Source organism: Schistocerca cancellata, chromosome 2 (assembly GCF_023864275.1).
Source record: "Schistocerca cancellata isolate TAMUIC-IGC-003103 chromosome 2, iqSchCanc2.1, whole genome shotgun sequence".
NCBI classification, from domain to species: Eukaryota; Metazoa; Arthropoda; class Insecta; order Orthoptera; family Acrididae; genus Schistocerca; species Schistocerca cancellata.
In genome coordinates this window covers 442,682,752-442,708,857 of record NC_064627.1, presented here as the reverse complement: position 1 = coordinate 442,708,857, position 26,106 = coordinate 442,682,752, and the positions used below count along the sequence as shown (strand labels likewise).

Sequence of the window (26,106 nt, the reverse complement as noted above, 5' to 3'; positions counted from 1 at the left end):
AACTGTATGAAAATTACTTATATTAACTTGCCTTTGAATACATCATACTATGGATTTTCTTGCTCATAATTATGAAGTTCATTTACAAAACAGTACACAAATCACCATGAGTATTTAGCAAACACAAAAGGTGCCAGTAGACTAGAAGTGTGCACTCATCCTCTCACTCTACAGGAAAGGTGGTAGTACAGGCACAAATAACTACAGATGGATTTCTGTCCTTCAAATCAGGTGTAAGATATTCTCATAATGTGTACTCCAAAAAACACAAGCAAAGCTTGGATGTAAGATCATTGAATACCAAGCAACTTTTTGATCAGGGAGTTCATGCACAGATCAAATCTTCAACTTAGAAACAGCAATGGAATATAAGGCAATATGAAACAGTCCAATCATCTACACTTTTTTTTCCAACTTTATGAAGGCATATGACTTGGTCAATCAAAATCACACATTGACATCCTAAGGGACTAGATGCAAAGACAGTAATCCTCATCAAGTAAACACTCAGGGATACAAAAGTCCATAGTAAAATTTATCAGAGCCCATTTTCAGTTAAAATCACTGTTCTCCAGGAAGATCTCATCCTAGATAAAGTCATCAGGGAATGGGAAAAGAAATTTAAAATCCAAAATCTTTAAAAACTTACTCAACTTGGATGGACCAAAGATGACTTTAAGATTACATGCTTCGCTTTCATAGGTGACTTAGCAATACAGTGAAATCACAGCAATCAAACTGATAGTAGTCCTCAAAGAATTCACTGAAAAATGAGGTCTACAAATCTCTTTTGAAAAAACTGAGTTCATTGCATTATGTTTACCTTTCAGAAATTAAAAACAAATTTTGGGAAAATCAAGAGTTATGCACTTCAAATACCTCTATGAGACCATAGAACCAACAAAGCTAGAAAAGCAAGAATAGAAGAGAGCATAGGGGAAAATGCAAAACATCTTCATCAAGAAGTGCATCTCCACACATACAAAGGTTAGACACTACAATATGGTGATCAGATCTAAAGCTCTGTATGCAAGAAAAATTTTAATTCTCAATGGAAGAGATGATCTGGGAAACATCCTGAAAAAAGAATGAAAGACTGTGAGGAAAATTCTTGACCAGAAGAATTAGAGGGTGTATACAAATGGCCATATTGTAAAGTAACAGAGAAACTATCAAACATGGCAGGAGATATTAGAAAATGAAGACTGAAATTTTATGTATGTATCCAAAGACTCTCAGCAACAAGCTTACACACAAAATTCCAGGAACTCTTCTTTGCCCTTGCAAAATTCCAATCACACATCCCCTCTCTAGAATCATGTCTGGCACATGGTATCCCACCTAACTGGCTTACTATTAAAACTGCCATTGCAGGATGTCACCCATCCAGCCCCAAATTAGTTACTTAGTTTCATGTTCCATGGATCATTTGCATCATAAGTTGTTATGATGTGAAATGAGTCATTTTATATTCACATCACACATTATTTTGTAAGTATGCCTACATGCCTGATAATTTTCAAGTAGCATAAAGAAAAAGAAAACATAGAGATTTGAGTTAGTAATTCCTAGTCACCATCTTTTACACATTTCAGTTATAGAAACTCTTATACGGAATAGAAGGCACTGTTGAGAAGAAACTTCTTCAGTTTATTTTCAAATTTTACTTTGCTGTTTGTTAGACATTCGATATCACTGAGGAAGTGATAAAAAATCATGGTTGCAGCATTGTGCATCCCCTTTTGTGCTGAAGACAACTTTAATGTGGCATAATGAATGTCATTTTTTCTCTGGCATTGCAGTTGTGTACACCACTGTTTCTTTTGAACTGCAGTGGACTATTTACAACAAACTTTATGGGGGAAGAAACATACTGTGAAACAGCAGTCAAAATGTCTAACTCGTTAAACAGATGTCTACAAGATGATCATGAGTGAGCACCGCCTATTATTCTTACATCACATTTTTAAGCAATGAAGACTTTCTTTCTCAAAGACACGGTATACCATAACATTATTCCATATGATATTGCTGAATGAAAATGTGCAAAATGTATCAGCTTACTAATTTGTCTTTCCCCAACATTTGCAAAGATCTAAGTGCAAATGTAGCTGAACTGAGTTATTTTAGGTGTTCCAAAATGTGCTTTTTGCAGTTTATCTTCCAGCCAATATGGACATCTGAGAATTTTGAAATTGCACCATTTTTACTTGTGTTACACATATCATTGATGTAGTATCATTAGATGTGCAGACCTGAATACGTTGCACTCTTTTTAAAATTTAGGGTGAGATCATTCAGAGAAAACCAGTCAATGATACTTTTAAGAACATTGTTTGCCATTTGTATTAGGGTGGATCAAATATTTTGATTTTGTTTTTCACAAAATTAAGTGGGATATAAAGTTGTGATTTGGTTAGCGATTTCCAATTATATTTACAAGAAATGGCAATTACATTGTTCTGCTCGGTAAACTGCTACTTCCATTCCATGGTATTTTGATGTTTCCTTTAAAATTTGTAACAAACTATCTTCTTTCAAGAAGCGCCTTCTTATCATTAATCCTGCCTGTACTTCTGCTCAAGAACAGAAATGTACTATAACATCTGTGAACTGTTCTTATAGCTCTTGTAAAAGTTTTTAAACTAGCAATACTCATTTGCAGCAGAGTATTCTACATTAATTCCATACAAGTAGTGATATTTTCTCCTCCTTATTTTTCCAGGCACAAATAGTTTTTTTCCATTTTCAAAATCTGAAAATTCAGAACCATGGCTGGTGAAAGGAAGACAAGACAGGAACCTACCACTCACATGAGTAACTTCTTGGAACTGGTCGATAAATGCTGCTTTCTGAACTCCCAACTCTTTATGATGTTGTGAGATATGAGCTTCTACTAAGAGAATAGAGTGGAGAGAATGTCACAAATTACCCAATAGGCACTCTTGCAAAGGACATTTATCCAAAAGTTCTTGAAAAGTGGGTGTTAGTACACACCTTTTTTTTGTGCCAATTTTAAATTTGAGTCACAGTGCTAAAGAAAACAGAAGGCAACTGGGGAAGATGAAAAACATACCAGTTGGCAGCGGGTAACTGGAAGTGAAAGTGGCTTTCATAGCAACATTAGACAAGCTCTTTGATATCCTCAATTGCAAGTGTATGGTTATGCTTTTTCAGAATTTTGGGGTCCATGCCCAGGTTGTGCAACTGCAAAGATGAAGTGCACATCTTTTGTTCTTTTCTAAGGATATGGAGATAACTGTCAAAGAGCTAGGTTTATTAAAGGTCAAAGAGAGAAGGTTGGGTCTGTTGGACAGCATCAAATTGGGTTACCAGGTCTACCTGAGCACAGAAGGCAAATTAAAAATCAGGAGAGACAGGAGTATGAAATAAGAAGAATTTCTGAATATAACCAGAATGGGGAGGAATATAAAACATTATGACCAAATAAAATTAGTTTCTTCAAAGAAAATGAAGAGACAACTGATGTTAAAGATGAAAACTCTGAAGATCCTTTGTAGATACCATGTGATGATTCTGATGTACTTTCTACTTTCAGCACAAGTCAGTATTACACATTACAATAGTGAAATGTTTCATTGCAAAGTATTAGGTATGGTGTTGGTCTATGTGCTATAACTGCCATTGCAACAGCTGCACATTTGGATGCTGGATTAATTACTAGAGGAGACAGGAGACTTGTGTTTGATGACAATAACGTAAAAAGGCCCAAGAAAAAGTCATGAACTCATTTGCTGAAGAATTTCATTCTCGATGCCGGATAGGCTAAATTTCTTTGAAATCAATCCCTCATTTTTTCAGCATATCCTTGACAGAGCCTTTGGTTTCATTGAGTGATATTGTTGTCAAAGATCTCTCTACAGGTCAGGCTTATGGTCACAGGATAACTCAGCTATAAGGATAGCTGCAATTCCAACTGATATAGCATTACTAGAAATTGGTCATGTATCCCACTGTTGTTGGTTAACATCTGTGAATAGGTTTTTGTGATATGGGTTTCAAAACAAGGACTTGAAGGAAACAACTTGGAGACATTATGACTGCTTGTGGAATACAATGTTGGCATTTACTATCCCTGCTGGTTTGCTACCAAACTAAAACTCTCTTGGGAGGAATAACCCTCCACAATCTTTATCAATTGAAGCTCATAAAATCCAGGAAGAAGTCAATAGCAGACATTTTTTGCCAACAATCCAACATTCACCATGGTACAAATTTAGTGATATGGTGCTTCAACACTTTTGTGCTCAAAAGACCCAGAAAAAGGAGAACAGGGGTCAGAAGATAAATGAATTGAGGAATAAAGATGATGATACACCAGGTGATGTATCTGTTTGGCCAAGGAAAACACCTGCAGCATATCCAAATGCAGGTTCACTGTTGGTACCGATAGACTGGTTAGAAAAATTATATGAACCTCCATTTACTTGTAAACTTAAAATATCAGAAATAGGAAAGTATGTTCAAGATACAAAGCAACTTCCAAAGTAACCATGTCACAGACAGACTATAGAGAGATGTGTGAAAAAAGTAACAGAGGCTTCTGGTAAAGTGTATACTCACGAGATAAGAGAAGGATGTATTAAGAGGCTGGGAAGCAAGAAGACGAATGATGCCTAGAAATGAATGTTGTTGGTTTAAGGTTTTTTACATTTTTACAATGTGTTTTCAATGTTTTATGATAGAGACAAAATATAAAGAAATTTGAGTTAATTAAAACACTTTTTGAGCAAATTTTGGTGGACGTTATATTTATTTATGGACTTTTGTCAGAATTTTCAATATACTTCACAATCAAGTGCAAATTTACCAAGCTAAATGTTTATCAATAAAGAAAAGCCTTTTAAATTAGGATATTACACATCCAAAGGCACATTTTTGAACCCCCCTCACTCATAAAAGCATGAAATTTTATTTTTGCCTTCCAAAATGACATGTCCTAGTATGTATGCTTGTATTGATTACAATTTTAGTGTCATCTCCAAAAAGAACTAATTCTGCTTGTTGTATATTACATGGAAGATCATTTGCATATATGAGGAACAACAGTAAACCTAAGATTGACTCTTGGGTAATCCCATAAGTGATTTCTCTCCAGTCAGAATAATGTCCCTGGACTACATTTGTTTAATTACTTAGTACGACTTTCTGTATTCTTTTACTAAGACATGACATAGTACAACTTTCTGCATTTTTTTACTTAGATATGATGTTTTCCATTGATTGGCTTAGCATCAGTCCCATAAAATCTCAGTTTCTCTAAGACAATATCATGAGTCACACTGTCAAATACCTTAGCTTAGATAGGCTGCAGAAAATACCAACAGGCACTATTTTGTTATTCATTGCTTGTAAAATTTGTTGAGTGTACACATAAATGGCATTCTCAATGTTTCAACTCTTCTGGAATGCAAACTGTGATATATTGAGGATGTTATTGTTACTCTTGTGAGATACCATTCTAGAATACATTACATCTCAAAAATTTTGGAAAATGATGTTGATAGTGAAACATATTGGTAGCTGTTGACATCTCCCATATTACCTTTACCAATCCCACCAGTCTCTCAACTTCATGAATTTGGTTCTTCATGATAATGCAATCCTTGGGGTTTTTTTTTAAAGAAAAAAAACCATCCACTCTGACCCCATCCTCCCTGAACACTCCTGTCAACCCCTCACAGCTCCCCAACCATGAATTGCTGTCTCACTTCACATTCCACATCCTCAAAAACCTCCTCCACCCTCCATAAACACACTACTCCTGAACACCTACCCTGTAACACTGTTGGCAAACATTCTGCCAAATTCTGACCCCTGCAGAAGTCTCAGTACTTTCTACAGTGCCTCACCTCTAGCTCCAAAGCTAATTCCAACCATGCTTGAGTTGTAAAGGACTTTACTTCCTTTTCTCTTTCTTTTCAGTGGGAAAATTCCTTCACAGCACACCTCAGTGACAACAGCCAACCAAGATCCCACACAGAACCTTGTTTAAAATAGTTCCAACCTCCCTTCAACTGTGACGCTTCTCCCCTTCCATACAGTAATCCCCTGATAGTATTCCAGGAATTCCTCAATTCTAACCAGGCCTCATCTTTGTTTCCCTCCTCTTTGAGACCAACACCGTTCCTATGGAACACACTTTTTACCTATTCCACAAATCCAACCCCACAGGTCTCCCTACTGGTCATCCCATTGTGGCTCGGTACAATGCTTTCAAGAACAAACTTCTGCGTTTGTTGACCAACACTTCCAAACTGTTGTCCGTAACCTCTTGTGCTGCATTCATTCAAGACATTGCTCACTTCCTTCAATGCCTCTCCACTATTCCTGTCCCATTACCGCCATATCAACGTGTTGGTCACTGTTCATGTGACATGCTTGTGTACTGACACCCTTCATGTCCATGGCCTTTCCCATTGTCCTCCTGATACTAAACACAACACCTCTTTCCTATTCCTCCAAGTCAACCACATTGTGACCTATAATTATTTCACTATCAAAGGCAAAATCTACAAACAAATCCATGGTACCACCAGGGGTAGTCACATGGGACCATCCTAAGCCAACTTACTTATGGGTCATCTGAACCAATCCTTACTATCCAGTCAACACCTCAAACCTCCACCAGCTCAGGCAATTGCTTTCAATAATAGAGCATCAATAATCCGTCTTGCCATGACCATATGAGAGTGTGTTTGGGTGTCTGTGTGGTTGCAAGTGCGAATGGATGTAATTTTGCAAGAAAAAGAACTTGTGCTAGCAAGAGTATTGTTTTCTGTTATATGGCTCAAATGCCTCTAAGCACTATGGGACTTAACATCTATGGTCATCAGTCCCCTACAACTTAGAACTACTTAAACCTAACTAACCTAAGGCAGCACACAACACCCAGTCATCACGAGGCAGAGAAAATCCCTGACCCCGCCGGGAATTGAACCCGGGATCCCGGGCGTGGGAAGCGAGAATGCTACCGCACGACCACGAGCTGCGGACTTTCTGTTATATGTTTATGTACTCCATGCATTGAACTGCTATAGGTGAGTGGTTTCTGTTCCCATATTTTATGTATTGCTCCAGTGAGGAATGTCCATTATTGTTACACAAAATTATGACATAAGTCGATATGGAAAAATTAAAGAATATACTGTGAATCTAACATGTTAAAAATCTCAAGAGAGTCCAAATACAAGCAGTGCAAGTAGCGGGCAGAAAACTGTTCAGTGAAAAAGTAAACTGTTGTGTAATACAGCCAGAGGATTAGGTTTAAAAAAATGGGAATAAAATGGGCTGAAGAAAGAAAAATTGCATAAGGAGAGAGAATGGGACCCATATGGAAGATCAGGAAACTGAATCTAAAAGCACCATGTGATCCAATATGGTCCATATGCAAATAATAATAATAATAATAATAACCATGTTCAACTACCCGAAAGTTCCTAAATGCAATGTAACATATACCGTACAGTTAAAAGGAAGTCACGCTTGACCAAGGTCAGCGTCACTTTCCATTTTTAACCAGACATAATGTCTGAGAAAGGAAAGAAATAATAATAATAATAATAATAATAATACAAACAACGTTATCTGAAATCTTCTAGAGATTAGGGGCAGTATTTTCAAAAGAACATTTTCCTTTGTCCTGAAATGTTTGGACTTTTTAAGATTGTATACAATTACTCCCATCTGCCTAATACTGGCAGGCCTTTTTACTTATTTCTTCAACCATTAAATGTATAACAATTGATACAAGTTACAGCACTAAATGCAAGCTATTTAATTTTGGTAGAATACTGACACTTACATAAAACACTCTAGAATTTAGTGTATATACATGGTATGCCATAAGGAATGGTCAGTATCCAGGAGTATGAAAGGAATGATCATTCGAAGCAAAAAACCTCATATGAACACAATGTATCATAAGAGCATAATGTTTCCAATGTAGAATATGTTTAATGTACATTGTTATATAGTTTCTATATTATTCAATATATTGTCAGAATTACAAATGTACTACAACAGTTAGTAAAGATTACAACATGTGTTTTACAAAGTATCAGTCTATATCTACATCTATACTCTGCAAACCACGGTGAGATACAAGGCAGAGAGTGTGTCCCATTGTACCAGTTATTAGGGTTTCTTCCTGTTCCATTCACATACGGAGCATGGGAAGAATGATTGTTTGAATGCCTATGTATATACAGTAATTAGTGTAATCTTATCCTCATGATCCCTATGTGAGTGATTACACAATACGTATTTTTAACACATTCATCTCTAAGCATTATTGTACACATTACATTAAAGCTGTTGTACAGTTCACAATAAATGTTGAAATGTCTCACTGTTAACTACTTCAATTGCATTTGTGCACTGTTGGGAGAATATGCTGTGTTGCTTGTCTGAGAATGGAACTTTCTCAGGTGTCAATAACTGATCTTGATGAAACTTGGCAGTTGTGTAGAGGTGGAAAAATAATGCAATAAGTATTTTTTTGTTGGTGCCCAGTTTCACTTTCAAGGAGTAAACTGCGCATCAAAAGGTAATTTGGCATATGAGGTTAAAGGGGAATTTGGCATATTAGGTTTGGAGGAAATATCTTCAAAATGAAGACATATAAGAAATAAAAAATGGTTCAAATGGCTCTAAGCACTACGGGACTTAACATCTGAGGTCATCAGTCCCCTAGACTTAGAACTACTTAAACCTAACTAACCTAAGGAAATCACACACATCCATGCTGGAAGCAGGATTCGAACCTGCAACCATAGCAGCAGTGCGGTTCCAAACTGAACCAAAATATAAATGTTGATATGTCATTAACATTCTTGAAAAAGTATGATCAAATTTTGTAATAATTTTAAATTTTGCAAAATGCCCCACCACCATTAACTAATTCTGAAAATGAAAACTTTTGTTACAACATAAATTAAAGTAGCTATCCAGTTACATACATCCAAGTGTAATTAATCTGGTTTCTGAACTATCATTTTTGAAAAATAAATTGGACACAATCTGCTGTCAGAGTATTTTCAACGTACCTAATTAAAATATATAAACATTCATTATTAGTTCAGTTATTTTATTTTACTTAGATTTGTTTTACGTTTTAGAGGGTGGAACATGTATATTTGTAACAACAGATATTAAATCAAAGGAAATTAGGTTTAAAAATGTCTGCTGTATTGAAAAAGATTTTGAACATTGTTTATGTGAACAAAAAGACAGTAAAATTATAATTGCATGTATATATAGGCCCCTACCTGGCAATTTCGAATTGTTCTCTGAAAATTTGGAAAATTTTCTGAACTATCTAAATAGTCATCAAAATACAGGGTGTTTATAAATAAATATTGGGGTTTTAATGCTTTATAATATTTATTACATTAAACTTACAGTTATAAATGATATGTAAAATGAAAGAGCAACTCAAACAGTTGTGTTTGGCACCAGTGCACATGCACAGCACGCAATGTTTCCGCTGCAATCCATTAGACAGCAGTAGTAGCAAAGATGGCGACTAGTGAACAGAAAGCATTTTGTGTTTTGCAGTTTGCAAATACTGAATCTGTAGTTACTGTGCAACATGCATTCCGCCTGAAGTTAGGTTATGATCCTCCAAGTGATAATAACATTCATAGATGGTATCATCAATTTGAGGATACCGGCTGCCTTTGTAAATGGAAGAGCACAGGATGACCAAGAGTTAGCGAAGAGACTGTTGAGCGAGTGAGAGAGTTGTTCACTCATACCCCAAACAAATAAGTGCGGAAGGCTAGTCGTGAGTTACAAGTTCCTGTGTCGACTGTTTGGAAAGTTTTAAGAAAACACGTACAACTACATCCTTACTGTTTACAGTTATTACAGGCTCTAAAGCTGGCAGACCATGGCTTATGTGCCAACTTCGCAAACGAAATGTTATTTCATGATGGTGAAGATTTTCTGGATCATGTTGTCTTCAGTGATGAATTGGCCTTTCACCTTAGTGGACACATTAACACTCACAATGTGCACATGTGGGGCTCAGAAAACCATCATGAGGTGGTAAAAATGCAATGAGATTCCCCTAAAGTGACTTTTTTGTGCCGTATCCAGGTAGAAAAATTATGGGCCTTTCTTTTTGGTGAAACTACTGTAACTGGCACTTCTTTCCTTGATACACTAGAGCAATGGCTCTTCCCTCAGTTGGAAGACGATGAGCCACAGAACTTCATTTTCCAGCAAGGTGGTGCGCCACCTCACTGGCATAGCGAAGTACGCGATTGGTTGAACTTCACTGTACCCAAGCGCTGGAGGGGCCGCAAGGGGCGCAATGACAAAGCTTGCTTTGCATGGCCTTCATGTTCACCCGACCTAACGCCATGCAATTTTTTCCTTTGGGGCTTCATCAAGCGTCATGTGTACATGCCTCCGCTACCAGAAGACCTCCCTCAATTAAGAAACTGGATTGAAGCAGCTGTTGTTATAATCACTGAAGACACACTTATCAACGTTTGGGAAGAACTTGGCTATAGGCTTGATGTGTGCCGTGTGACAAATGGTGCTCACATTGAACATTTATAAGGTTCTTGGTAAAACTGTTTGAATGGCTCTTTCATTTGGCATATCATTATAACTGTAAGTTCAATATAATAAATATTATAAAGTGTTAAAACCCCGATATTCTTTTATAAACACCCTGTTTGGGGATTTCAGTGTTAATTTCAAGGACAACTGTAAAAAAGGGCAGAAACTTGTTAATCTACTAAAAACATACAATATGGACATGTGTGTAGAAGATACCACCAGATACAGCAGCAAAAATAAAGTACTATAGACCAAATATTCACTGACAAGTCAAAATGTGGCTTTAAATCTGAGGTATTGGATACAGGTTTCTCTGACCACCAAGCTGATAAATTGACTCTAGAGAAATCTCATGAGAAAAATGACAACAGGAGACATATTGAGAGAAGATTAATTAATGATGACAGCATTAGGATGTTTAATGAAATGTTAAAAAATGTAAACTGGGACATGGAAAGCAATAGTTCTGTAGATACAAAATTCAACAAGTTCTTGTCAAATTATAAATACTGCTATATGATATTTCATTTCCTCTGAAGAGAATGAAAATGAACAAAAAATCAAATTCATGGATCACAAGTGAAATCAAAGAGTCATCAGAAAGTCTAAGAATACTATATAAGTGTGTAAAGCAAAATACTATCTTGGAACCATATGTAAAGTGTTATAGGAGAAAGCACAGGGAAGGTATAGTTGCTGCAAAAAAGGAACCATAATGATTCATATATCAGAAAGGGTAACAACAAAATGAAATATATGTCGACAGTTATTAATAATAATACAGGCAAACATGAAAATGTAAGTAATAAAACCACCATAAAACACAGAAACGAAATTGTTGATGATCCACTTCTAATAGCTAATATATTTAAAGGTCATTATATTAATGTAGCCCAAAACCTGATCACCACTAAATGTAACCCAAAGACAAAGGTAATAACTCCAATAAATGAAAGGACAATGTACCTATACCCCGTAACACCCAAAGAAGTACAAGTACAGCAAACTAAAGAGTAAAATGACCTGAGGATTTGATGGTATCCCTGACAAAATTATTAAATATGGTACCGATAATGTTGTCTCTCAACTTGTGGACATAATCAATGACGCCTTTGAAACTGGTGTGTTTCCAAGTAAACTTAAGCAGTCAACAGCAATACCAGTTTATAAAAGTGGTGACACATTTGACATTAAAAATTTCAGAGCACTATCATTATTATCTGTATTTTCAAAAATAATTGAAAGAATAATGTATGTCATATTGCTAGACTTCCTAAACAAAAATAAAATTCTTGTAAATGCACAGAATGGTTTCAGAAAAGGAAAATCTACACAAACGACTCTCTTCAGTTTCCTAAAACTTGTTTACAAAGCAATTGAGAACAAGGAACTGATCTGTGGGTTGTTTTTGGACCTTTCTAAAGCATTTGATCTTATAAATCATAATCTACTGCTATTAAAACTGTATAATTATGGTGTTCATGATATCTCCTAAGAGTGGTTCAAGTCATATTTAACTGATAGGAAACTAAGAGTACAAATTTCCCAGGATGACAATGTGTACCATTCTGAGTATAAGAGAGTTAATTATGGGGTACCCCAGGGCTTGGTATTGGGACCATTGTTACTCTTGATTTTTATTAATGACCTACCACAACAGTTTTCAACAGCTGATACCACATTATTTGCTGATGATACCAGCTTCATTATAAAAGGGAGGAATGATTATGAGATGCAGGAAAAAACTGACAAAACAGCAGAAGTGGCAGAAAAATGGTTTACAGATAACTGTCTAGTTGACAATGAGAAGAAAACTGTATGGACGAACTTCAACCACATAAGGAACAAAAATTTGACTAATGTAAAATTCACATTATCAAATAGCCAAAAGAATCACATAAAATTTTTAGGATTATGGGTGGATTTGCATCTAAGATGGGAAAAACATGTAGAAATGCTTAACAAAAAATTAAGCAAGTACTGTTACTTATTAAGAGTGGTTAAAGATTGCTGCAATACTGAAACAGTGTTAAGTGCTTATTACGCATACATGCATAGCATACTGAAGTATGGTATAGTGTTCTGGGAAAATACCTCTTTTGCAAAGCAGTCTTTTAAGCTCCAAAAGAAAGCTGTAAGATTAATAAGTGGTGTTACTTACAGAGCACCCTGTAGAGGTATCTTTAAGGAATTACCATCTATATTAATATTTGAAAGCATCTTCTTTGTTAAAAACCATCAAGTTTCAGCTTTGAATAGTGAGATCCACAATTATCAAACAAGGAACAGCAATGACTATCATAGGGATGTACACAGAAAATCAATATACCAGGACAGTGCTGTTTACCAACCAAAAATTCTGTACAGTGCACTGCCAGATCAAAAAAATACCAAACATTAATACATTCAAAAAATAACTAAAAACTCTACTAATAAACAACAGCTTCTACAGCATTAATGAATACCTGGAATTTTGCTCAGATCTGTAGGCCTGCTTCATGACTCTTTAAACAAGAATTCACAATTATCAACCATTCGTAGATGAAACCAAACTTCTTTTGTCCATGTATGTTTCTAATTATGCACCTAGCTTTTGTGCCATACGTTACAATGCTTAGTTAACTAAAGTACTGGTATTTAAGAGTTTTAGTAAAATCAACCAAGGGGTTTTGCTAGCTTTTATACTATATATGTACATATATACTTTTATAATCAAATTAAGCAGAATAATGCTTTTGTTAAAGAGATGTGTTGATACCAATGATAAGATTTTGTACACGATGTAAATATGTAATATTTTATATTGTTCTGTACCTTGACAAGTCCATATCATGAATGTGACAATTCGAGTGCTAAATAAATAAATAAATAAATTGTTATTTTATGTTTTCAAAATCATTACAGTACTGATACCCTGTAAATAAATGTTTGAAATATAACGTTTTCTTACACCCTGCATATAAAATCGACGAAATTTCTTCACATAATATACATGACAGAGAACACAATATACAACAAAATTTGGCAGGATTTAAAATTGTTATGTGTGACAGTCTAAATATCCTGATTTGTGTCAGACATATTTCGATACATTAGTAAATCTTAGCAAAGAGAACTGATTATGTACTATTGATTGGAGCTGGATTATATTGCTTCTCAAGTGGAGAATGACATCATAATCATTCAGTGGAACTAGATAATCATTTATTGGAACTAGATCTGTCAATCTTCTCACAAAGTTTATCCAACATTGAAAGCTGTATACATCTCATGACTGTACCTGGGCTGTAAGCCCTTTGGGACCACCAGATGAACAAGTTTCTTGTCGATGGGTATGGTGGTCAAAACAGTTTTTTTCACAAAGCACCTTTTCATAGTTTTGAAAGAAACTAATGATGACTTTGGACCAAGAATTCAAGAATCTCTTTTTGAAACCCCAAATGTCCTTTCAACAGCATCATAACTGGTTACCAAACTTCTGACCAGGCCAAAAAATAGCTGCTGAACCATGGGCTTCTCTGCATTCTCAGCACCGGTCAGGCCAGTCAGGTGTGAGTGGAACTGGCTCAGCAGCATGTGGTGTATGAGACCACAGGCAATGCGTCCCAGCATCTTATCTCATTATGACCTTTTTATTCCATCAGCTGCCAGCAACCTGCCTCCATCAGTGCACTCCTGTTGTATTCTTGCTAATGCTGTATCTCGTGCAGTGCTAAGTTGGAAGCCACTATCCCAGTTGACCAGGTTATCATTGACTCGTATCTTCACTGCCTCTTTAATAATAGAGTTCCAGAAGCTGTTCGCTCTACATAGCATTTTGGTTTGTTCAAATTGAAACATGTGTTCTTCACTGAGGTTGTGCTCCACTACTGCAGTTTTCTCCTTTTGTCTGAGATGAATGCTTCTCATGTGTTCAGAGAGGTGTTATGTGATGCAGCACTGCATCTGTCCAATATACTGTTTTCCACATTCACAGGAAATGCTGTATATGCCTGGTGTTCTTAGACCCAAGTTGTCCTTCATTGAGCCAATCATATTCCTCATTTTTGATGGAGGATGGAAGATGGTTTTGATCTTGTTCTTCTCCAGTGTCCTGAAAATCTTTCCCATGGGCAGCCCTGTCTATGGGAGGAACGCCAGGCCCTTGTTGTCCTCTTCTTCCTGACGGTTCTCCTTCTTCATCTTACTCATCTTGAGAGCACATCTAATCTGCACTTCAGTGTAGCCATTCTTCTTTAAGGTTTTCTTCAGATGCTGCATCTCAGTAGGTAGACATTCTTGCTGCATATGTCATGCACTATGTGGTCAAAGGTCGTGAGCACAGATTTCTTCTTTATTAGGATGTCGAGGAAGGGTAGGCACCCATTTTCTTCTAATTCCATTGTGAACTTGATGTTCTTGTGTATGCTGTTCAGAGAGTTGAGAAATTCTTTTAAAGTGTGCTCATTGAGTGGCCAGACTGCAAAAGTATCATACTCATATTGATAAAAGATCTTGGGTTTAAGGTGTGATGTTTCGAAGGCGATATCCTCAAAATATTCCATGTACATGTTGGCCATAAATGGTACCAGTGGGGATCCCATCATGACTCCATCCATCTGTTGGTAAAATTTGCCCCCACAATGGCAGTACATGATTGTGAGTGCATGGTGGAATAATTCCAGTGTGTCTTCACCAAAATGGTTCTCAAGTAGTTTCAAGATGTCCACTAGCAGTACCCTTGTGAAGAGTGATATGATGTCAAAGTTGACCATAATATCATATTTGTCAAGAAACTCCATGGAATTCTTGATGTGGTGGGGTTATTTAGCCACAGGAGGCTTCAGCAGTTGTGCCAGGTGTTTTGGCTATACCATAAGTGGGAGAATTTATAGTTTCTATTGGGCGTAGTGGTACCTCCCTCTTGTGTGTCTTGGGGAGCCCGTATAACCACGGTGGAACTGGAGTTCTGGGGTAAAGCCTTTTTACCAGGTCCTGGTATGGACCTGAGTTGTTGTGAAGAGCAATGGTCTTTCTAGTCACAGATGTTGTAGGGTACTTCTCCACTTGTTTGTAAGCCTGGTCCTGAAGCAGCGAATTAATTTTGTCCCAGTACTCAGCACCAGTGGTACCAGCAAAAATCAGGAATATGTTGGGCTCAATGAAGGACAACTTGGGTCCTAGAACACCAGGTATATACAGCATTTCCTTTGAATGTGGAAAACAATATATTGGACACATGCAGCATTTCATCGCACAACACCTCTCTGAACATGTGAGAAGCGTTCACCTCAGGAAAAAAGAGAAATCTGCTGTAGCGGAGCACAGCCTCAGTGAAGAACACATGTTTCAATTTGAACAAACCAAGATGCTGTGTAGAATGAATGATTTCTGGGACCCTATTATTAAAGAGGCATTGGAGATATGAGTCAGTGATAACCTGGTTAACTGGAATAGTGCCTTCTGGGACTCTGCTATTGAAGAGGCAGTGGAGATATGAGTCAATGATAACCTGGTCAACTGGGATAGTGGCTTCCAACTTAGCACCACGTGGGACACAACATGAGCAAGAATATAGTGAGAGTGCATTGACGGAATCACAATGGTGGTGGCTGATAGAATAAACAGGATGCACCAAGGTGAAACACTGGGACCCACTGCTCATGGCCCCCGACACCATGAGCTGCTGTGCTGATTCTGCTCATGCCCGATTGGTCTGACCAGCACCGAGGATGCAGAGAAGCCCATGGTCTAGCAGCTATAATGACTGAGATAAGACGTGAAGCCAATGCTTCACATGAAGATGGCAAATAAGATACTTGCTGAAACATTGCCAGATAATGATGCATTGACTCAGCTGTCAATCGGAGATGATTTTATCATTTATTTGAAAGAAGTTTTCTTTCGTGGTGAGGGAGAAAAATCTGTATTATTGTTAGATTATTGGGGCTGTCAATGTGAAAGAATACAGATCATCATATCTGAGGATGAGGAACTTGCTCGTCTGTGATCCCGAGGGCTTGATGGCACAGGTACAGTCATGAGATGTATATTTCTTTCAATGTTGGAAGAACTTTTTCAGAAAATTTTCTGATCTAGTTCTGTTGAATGATTATGATATCACCACTTGAGAAACAATATAAACAAACTGCACTCATGAGTATACAACCAATTCTTTGCCACAGCTTACCCATGCACTAAAATATGCCTGATACAAGTCAGGATATTTTGAAGGTCACCAGCAACAATTTGAAATCCTGCTGTTGTACATTGTCTTCTCTACCACGTATATTATGAGAAAAAAATTTGCTCATTTTATGCATATGGTGTACAAAAACATTACATTTTAAGCATTTATTTACAGATTATCATTAGTGTAATGATTTGGTATCATAATAATGTGTTATTTATTATTTTCAATTAACAAAATGCACATATGTTAAATAGTAAGAAGAAGAAGCAGAAGAAGGATGGAGAACACAAAATAACCAGCTAAAACATGAAACAAATATAAGTAGAATAAAAAAACTAGATTAATAATGAATATTTATATATTTTAATTAGGTATGTTGAAAATACTCAGACAGCACACTGTGTACAGCTTATTCTCCCAAAATAGTATTTCAAAAACCAGGTTTATTACACATGGATATGTATATATGTAACTGGAAAGCTTCTTTAATTTATATTGTAATGAAAGTTTTCATCTTTCATAATTACTTGGGGATTGCTTGCAGAATTTCAAATTATTACAAAATTTGATCATACAGTTTTCAAAACATTAATTATATATCAACTTTTATACAAGAAATATACTTTATTTATCATTATTTAAAGGCATTCTCTCCAAACCTAATATACCAAATTACCTTTCAGGGTGTGTTTTACCTCTTAAAAGTGAAATTAGGGACAAACAAAAAAATAAGTATTGCATTATTTTGTCCCTGCTATACACCCATCAAGTTTCATCAAGGTCATTTATTGACACCTGGCAATGTTCCTTTGTGAGTGTCTCTGTACATTCCCTAATGAGGGCAGTAGCATCCATGATGCGACCTAGCAATTCATCTCATGTACTCACCATTCATTTGTATGCCTCAGCCTTCGCCCAACCCTGTAAACAAAAATCTATTGGCATAAGGTCTGGTGATGTTGGTGGCCAGTTAATTGTAGTGGTGTGAAATCATAAAGGGAGTCACATATGGGACCATTTTTGGTCCATGCCAATTTATATAAATGAAAATGTAAATGTTCATTTGTTCGGAGTCATTTATCTCCAAACGTTCTTGACAAACATTTACACTCATTGGTCAACTTTGCAAACCAAATAGACAACAGGAATCTATGAGAGGGCTTTACAGCATAAACAAAAGACAGAAAAAGTACTTCTTCTTTCTGATAGGTATGGATGCCACTATGGAGGAATGCTAAATGAGTTTCGGTAGCTAGAATATATTACTTCATCACTAGTGAATCTCAGTATCAGATTAAAATACGCTGTTTGCAGTGTCAATGAAAAAATGAAATAATTTGCCAGAATGATGGTGTAATGGTTTTAGTTGAAGAAAACTGTTGTAATTCTCACTTTACACCAACACAGGTCATTGAATATAGATAAACTTCTGTAAGAACAGATTGAAATTGTCTATTAGCCCTTGAAACCAAACAATAATAGTCTTAAGGGACATTAATAAAAGCAATGGTTACAGGCAGAAATTACCGTATTTACTCGAATCTAAGCCGCACTCGAATCTAAGCCGCACCGGAAATTTGAGACTCGAAATTCAAGGGGAGAGTAAATTTTTAGGCCGCACCTCCAAATCGAAACAAAGTTGGTCCATTGTAATATGAGACACAATTTAGGTCGAATGAATGACGATACAGCTACAGTAGTTTGGTTCGAGTCGTAAGCTTAGCAGTTAAGCTTTACCAGGTAGCCATTGCTACGCGTCAGGCACTCCGTCCGTATTTAAATGGGTACCCTTCCTTTTTCACATGCGTCGTCTGGTTTGAATCGATGGCTTATTTTGCTTTGATCTGGTAAGTGCTGTTTTCTTTGTTATAGGTGTTTGCGTCACTCTAAGCTGAAAATGCATTACTGTACTGTGTCACGCATTGTTTGTCGCATTCTGATAGTGCGTGTTTACACTGTTGCTTTCTTTGATAATGATCAACAAGAACTAAATAATAGACTGCGTATGATAGAACATGTTCTGAACGAGAGTTAGGCGAAAATGTTTCTCCGTTTGAAAATCTTTGTGGCCGCTTCTTTAGTGCATCAAATTCTGCACAGAAATTAGTCATCTTGGAATTAAAAATCTAGTCGGTTGCCATGCTTCATTTCTGACAGTATCACTATTAGACATAAGAATAATACGAATATAAACATGACACGATATGCATATTCTTCCGCGTTTGCTGTTGTCTCACTCTAGTTTCGTAGTTTATTAGGCAGGCAGGATTTAAATAAGATAGCAGCAAACACGAAAGAATACATGACAAAATGTTGATATTCGTATTATTCTTATGGTGAAGAGAATACTGCATGTGATTCACATTTCATCAGGTTCCTATTAGCAACCATCTCTTCTCACAGATAGGAAAAAATTCAGAAAGTAGAGTTGGCCATATTGACAAACATCCCAAACAGTCTTGCATGTCGGATTTTCGTAGTACATCGAAATTCTGCTACATTCGAAGATGAACAATACGGAATTTGTATTTACTTTGTTGGATAATGTATGAAAGTGCAGTGATCGAAACTCGGGGCGGAGAAAAAAAAGCTCGTCTTCCACCTTTTTTTCTTTCTTTCTTTTTTTTTTTTAATTTATTTACTGACGCGGAGGTTTTGGCGCCATGCCTGTGTAGCGCTACATATATTCGACGGCAGAAGTTAGTTGTGGCGGCACCTACCAACATTTTTCAGAACTTCCACTTGCTTTGCACTCGATTCTAAGCCGCAGGCGGCTTTTTGGATTACAAAAACCGGAAAAAAAGTGCGGCTTAGATTCGAGTAAATACGGTAATACACAAAAGTGCCTGATTAAAATTTATATAATTCCAAGCACAACTATTTCACTATGCACATATATTGTAATTATAATACTAAGGAAAGATCCATTAAGCCTGCTAGTTGTGGAAACCACATGCTCAATAGTCAAATGACTATACAACACAAGTCTAAACAGGTCCAAGTAAATAGCAGTGGTGGTCATGGTTTAACTGTACAGTGAAAAGTGAATTCCCCTCTGGGCAGTCTTGTATTTATCCACTACAGAAGTTTATGTGACTGACCTGCAATAGCAGGGATGTTTCCACCACAGGTGCCCTCAATGCATGTGGCCAATGTTACACATGCCTATATGTTTAGTTTGTACATCCAGTGGGATTACTGAAGAAGCAACATAAAAAAATGTCACGGTCTTCAAGTGTGCTCTTAAGCATGTATTTGAAAAGACATTTATACAAAAACAATTGTAAGCACAATAGCACATTGATATGATGAACCTCTATGCAGTGAGAGAATTTACTCTGTAAATAACTTCTTGATGGAAACAGCATGGTGTTATAGCCATGCTCCAACTGTGAAGATAAATTTGTTTCTCAGTAGACATTGTCTTCATTTAACAATGAAATGAAAAGATATGCAGATTTTAGATGCTACTGCAAGAACATGTTTATTCAAACCTGCACTTATAAACATAATTTGCAGTGATTTTTCCAAAAAATGTGACAATGGTACAATCTGAAGGATCAAGAACCAAAGAAAAGCCAACACTAAACAGAATTGCAAAAGTTGACAACTGTCAGAAACAAGCCAGACAGAATGGAGGAAGTGAGACAGCATCAGCAGCACAAACATCATCACCAAAGCATCAACTTGAACAATGTATGGGATTCTGGTTATGGGTCATAATATATGTAATTAACAGTTCCCTAGTTTCCTATATACATATACATTTTACCATAAAGACTGATACACATGATCACTGCATGAAGTACAAAGGCAGACTGAATTAAACATGGTGGCTCACCCGAGCAGTTAATATTCCAAAGATTGTAATTTGTGTGGTCAATGTGACCTATTGATGCCACACAGCCCCCCCTCTCCCCCTCCACAGTATGGAGTACGACCTATGAGACCTGATGGGGGGTGGGCCGTCGTGTGGGTCATCGGGTTGGCGTGCGGAGGGCAGCCGCCGGTCTAACGCATAATCCAAAATCCAGCAGGGGGTAATGGTGCATCGACCAACTTGGGAGTAGCAGTATGGGAGAGGAGGTGGCATGTGAGCGTGCCTTCCCCGAATGCAGACTGAGCTGTCCGAAGAAATGAAAGCTCGAACACATGACCGATCACTCTCTTGTGGGAGGAACAAGTTATGCATCATCTTGACATTGAGTTCCTTGGTGAGGGTCGGGTCTGTGCTGTCAGTGAGCAGTACAAGCACATAATTATCTAACACCATAATCGACACGTTGTCAACGAGGTCAGATGGTAAGTTGCAGCGCGAAATGAAGGACAGGGCGTCCGCATCTCTAGTACCTGAAATGTCTTTAAAACCTGTGAATGGGGATGATAATGACATGCCTGAGGAACCCGTGAACTGCAGTGGTGTATTGTTGTATGGAGAAAACCCAACCATAGGCTGAATGGACTCATTAGTGGGTTCGTCAAAAGAACATGTGCTCGGGCAGTCCGACAGGGATGGCAGAGGGGTGTTGGGAGTCTACGAAGGCAGGCTTGAGACTGCATAGAGAAACCGTTTGCAGGTGATCTTTTGTCATAATGTCAAACATCGTCTCACCCCTCCAGAGTACTTCAAAGGGGCCAACGTGAGGGGATTGTAAGGGTTGCCTGACAGAGTCGTCTCTCTGCATGAAATGTGAGCAAGTGCTGAGTGCGCTCAGCACATAAGTGTCAGGTGGGGAATGGCTGACAGGTGGGTGTAGCTGGGTGTTCCTAAAGTGTGCAGGCATCCTTACGATAAAGTCTGAGAAGGAGGGGGAATCCCCAGGATCCTCTGGGAGAATTAGTTCCCCAAGTAAAACTGGGTTTTCACGAAAAATGAATTTGGAAATCGTCCCGTGTAAATCTGGTTTAAATGTAGAACGTAGACCCAGCAACACCCAAGGAAGTGCCTCGGACCAGAGACAGTCGTGGCACCTGAGTGCAGTTTTAAGGGTGCGGTGCCATCGTTCCATCAGCCAGTTGTTTTGCAGGTGGTAGGCTGTCGTATGGATCTTTTTAATACCTCAAAGATCACAGAGAACAGTAAAAAGTGCAGATTTGAACTGTCGACAATGGTCGGTTGTGATGGTGGATGGACAGCCGAACCTAGTGATCCAAGGAGAAACGAATCCTTTGGCCACAGTTTCTGCTGTGATGTTGGGTAAGGGGACGGCTTCCACCCAATGAGACATTCAGTCTATTGTGGACAGGATATACCTGTGGCCCTCCGACAGAGGCAGGGGACCGATAAGGTCGATATGTACATGATGGAAATGTCCCTAAGGGATGTCAAACTTGCCGAGTGGTGGAGAGGTGTGACGTCCTATTTTGTTTTGTTGACAGGAAATGCAGCTGCTTGCCCATGTTTGACAGTCCCATTTCACATCTTTCCACACAAAACGCTCAGTGACGAGGTGAGTGGTTGCTCGGACGCTGGGTGGGCGAGATTATGCAAGGCGTCAAAAACCTGTCGGCGCAGAGTGGGCAAGAGCAAAGGCCGCAGAATGTCTGTAGAAAAGTTGCACCACATGTCATCTGAAATGCCAGGGAACTTAGCCTTGGTAAACAAGAGTGAAGACTGTGGGTCCATGAGCAGAACCTGAGTGTCCTCATCCAAAGCACGTAGAGGGGTGAGGTCGGATACATTGATGATAGTTGAAATGGCATTGATCTGTGAGAGGAAATCAGCGGGGATGTTCTCCATGCCTTTGATGTAGCATACGTCCGTAGTAAATTGAGAGACCAGGTCGAAGTGGCGGAAACATCAGGGGGGAGGACCCTCTGGCAGGTAGCAGAAGGCGTCCACCAGCAGTTTGTGATCAGTAAGAATGAAGAACGGAAGGCCCTCGATGTCAGTGCGGAAATGTTTGACAGCCTCGTACCCTGCCAGAAGCTCTCTATCAAAAGTGGAATATTTCTTTTGTGCTGTAGACAGTTTTTTGGAGAAGAAATGACGTGGTGAAACTGTGTCGTCTTTGATCTGTGGTGATGAACAAATCAGCAGACGGATCAGGGTGGGCGAGTACTACTGTGTGAGCTAAAGCTGTTTTAAGAGGCCTGAAAGCCTCTAGCATGGGTTCAGTCCAATGGACTGGTTTAATGTTTGAAGTTTGTTTGCCAGAGAGTGAGTCCGTCAGCGGGCCCTGCATGGTGGCGGCAGAAGGTAGATCATGGCAGTAGTAATTTACAGTACCTGAGAAACGTCTGAGTTCTTTGTACGTAGCTGGTGGTGGCAATGACGTGATAGCCTGCATGTGGGATTTGGGAGGCTGTATTCCATCTGTGGAGACAGTGTAACCCAGAAATGTCACAGAAGACTGATACAATTGCAATTTTTCTTTGTTGACCTCGATACCGCTGGATGCCAAAGTCTGGAGGACCTGGGATAAATGATCTTCATGGTCTTCAGACGATTTGCTGAAAATGAGTATGTCATCCAGGTATGCAAAGCAGAGCTCGAATCGTCGTAAGATTGAGTCAATGAAATGTTGCCACGTTTGTGCCGCATTCTTTAAACCGAATGGCACGAAGTTGTACTCGAACAAACCAAGCAGCATGATGATCGCAGTCTTTGGAATGTCTTTTGGCACTACGGGAATCTGGTGATAAGCATGTTTGCAATCAATCACACTGAAGATTGTGGCACCCAATAACATATGAGTGAAATCGTTTATGTTTGGCACAGGGTAATTTTCCAAGACAGTGTGAGCATTTAAACATCTGTAATCACCACACATTCGAAAAGAACCGTCGTGTATGGTGACGAGGTGAATTGGTGAAGACCAATTGCTGTCCAATGGCTGTAGAATGCCTGCCTCCAGAAGTTCGATAATTTGCTGTTGGGCCATGCACAACTTAATGGGGTTGAAGCATCAGGACCGGCAGTGGTAATTAGCTTGTGTGTCATTCCGTCAGTGACAGAAGAGACTGAGAACTGCACACAAGGCTGATGTGGAGTTTTGGGATGAGTGGGGCGTGATGAGGCATAGCCATTAGCGCGAGTGGGAATAGGCAGCATGGAAGTCACATGCCTATTACGCGAGTGCGATGTGTGCTTGTTTGCTGCATGCACAGCACGGAACAGAATGGAGCGCTCAGTGACTGTCTGTTGTTAACTTTACCTTGGGTAACCAGCACGGGTGAGAGAGGCACTGGCATCACACGAGGGACAGTGATGGCCGCCGAGTTGCTTGGCTGGCATGCGGGAGAGGCGGAATGTTTATCAACAAGCGGGGCGGCTGCCTGCGTAGTGGGCATGGTCATGTTGCACGAGTGACTGCTATTAGAGACACTGTTTGAAACATGAGGCACTGAACATAGTGGGCGCTTGGGCAGTGCGGAGGTCACTGAACGCGAATCGTCACATGCAGTGAATGTTTTCGAACTAACCTGATGATTGTTCGAACTGATGCTTTGTGATGAAGTTCAATCTGGTGGCGGAACTGTGGATTGCAGTTTCAACAGTGAGGTGCAGGCCGCAGCGAGCTCATTATAAGTGTGAGCAATGCGTTGTTTCAACTCGTCGTTTTCCCGGTGGAGGTGCACCTCTCAGTTATGTTCTGAAAGTGGGTTAGTGACACAGGTCAAAATCTTGCCCGCGACAGTGGAACACTCACGAACTAAATCCCATGTTGTGACGGAAACGGAACGAGGAGTATGGATGCCGGAACACAGTATCTGAGTGTTAGACAGGTGGTGTAACACTGAACACTGGACTATGTATGGGGAGAGCTTGTAATGGGACAAAAAATCCATACCAAGAATTGGTTCGTCGATGTCAGTAAGGTAGAAGGTCGACGCAAAATGCAGAGAAGGAGATAGGTGTACCATCACTTTCACAGAACCGACAGTTTGTAACATTGATATGTTGACAGCTCGCAGGAGAGACATTGTCGGGAAAAGTCGGTAGGAGCCAATGATCGATGTATAATAGACACGTCATTGCCAGTGTCAATTAGGTAGACAAACTGGGATGAAATGTCTGTCACATATAAATGACCACTCAGCCGAGGGGATGAGTGGACGGAGTGCAATGTTAGGGGACAGGGGCTGTGAAGTTCTTCGCAAAACTCGACTTCACTTAGTTCCTGCAGTCGGCATTTGGGTGTTGGCAAGGTAACCTGCACTTCTTGGCCTCAGCCCCAAAAATCTTGTGGTACCAACAGTATGGATGAGCCGGATGTGGTGGTGACTGTGATAGCAGGGGAGGCTTGTTCTTGTTGATCTGTTCTGGGAAGTAAGCCGGGATGTATGGAGTGTGGGCAAGTCTTGAGTGCTCAGAAAGAGGAGACATCGAACGAATACTGCCTGGCAGCGTAGAAGGCATGGAAGCGAAACGGGCCATGCCACTGCCTGCAGACGGCTGGTAAACAGGAGGTGTAGTGTCACACAGCGATGGGGGATGAGCTGGGTGTTTCTGGTGCAGGAGCACATGCATCTGATCTGCAATGTGTAGGCAAGAACCGATAGACTCGAAAGATTGCAGCATTAGGTGTATCTGTAGGTCGGTAGGTAACTTGGCAGACCATACCATGTACAGAGTTACGTCTGGCATCGTGTGTTCATTCATGGGTAACCTGAGGTGGCGCCAAAGTTGTGATGGAGTGCGTTCCCCCATCTGCTCCTCGTACAAATCTCGATTATCAATTCCTGTGGCAAACAGGCAAGTCGGTCCAATATCATTTTCTTGGCGAACTCGTACTTTGGTGGCGGTGGAGGCGAAAGTAGGAGATCACAAATTAAATCCAAGTGGTCATGAAGATGTGTGACCAAACGTACGAACTTGGAGTTTTCATCAGTCACTTGATGCAGCTTGAAGAGGTGTTCCACCAGTGCAAACCATAAAACTGGATTGTCCTCGTTAGGGGAGGTAGCTTGGGTAGGTGGCCTGGAGGTGGAGACGAAGGTGGCTTCAGCGTGTCTTGGAAGGCCTGCGGTCCCGCTGCACAAGAGTTCATGCTGGGATCCGGCATCACCGGAGCGAAAATGTTACTAGCACACACATTCAGAACAATGGCTGGTTGTAATGTGTCTGAAGACACCCAAAAACATGATGCAGCAGGCATGGTCGGTACCGTGGGAGTAAACAGGTGACTGGCACGTAATGTGGGCCTGTAAACTGGACCAGAAATTGCATTGTCCAACTTGGAAATGACGCAGAAGGCTGGCACGGCAGACGCAGACGGTACTGCGGAAGGAGCGAGTGATTGTATGGTCGGAATCGAAGCCCCCCCCCCATGGGTGAGGGGGAGGGGGTTAGGGGGAAGGTGGCCTGGGGCTTAAATTGGCAACAACAAGAGTTTCCC

General features: G+C 39.3%; 1 protein-coding gene across 4 annotated transcripts in view; it reads right to left on the bottom strand.

Annotated features, from left to right (window-relative positions):
* LOC126161921 (cilia- and flagella-associated protein 300-like) overlaps nt 1-26,106 on the bottom strand; it is a 144,165-nt gene that overhangs the window by 17,355 nt on the left and 100,704 nt on the right. Inside the window, exon 6 of one of the 4 annotated variants that reach the window (XM_049918091.1) lies at nt 17,654-17,686. The exons of the other annotated variants lie outside the window; for them this stretch is intronic. Coding sequence (XP_049774048.1) covers nt 17,654-17,686 — 33 coding nt within the window. The remainder of the gene's footprint in view (nt 1-17,653; nt 17,687-26,106) is intronic. 4 annotated transcript variants of the gene reach the window in all.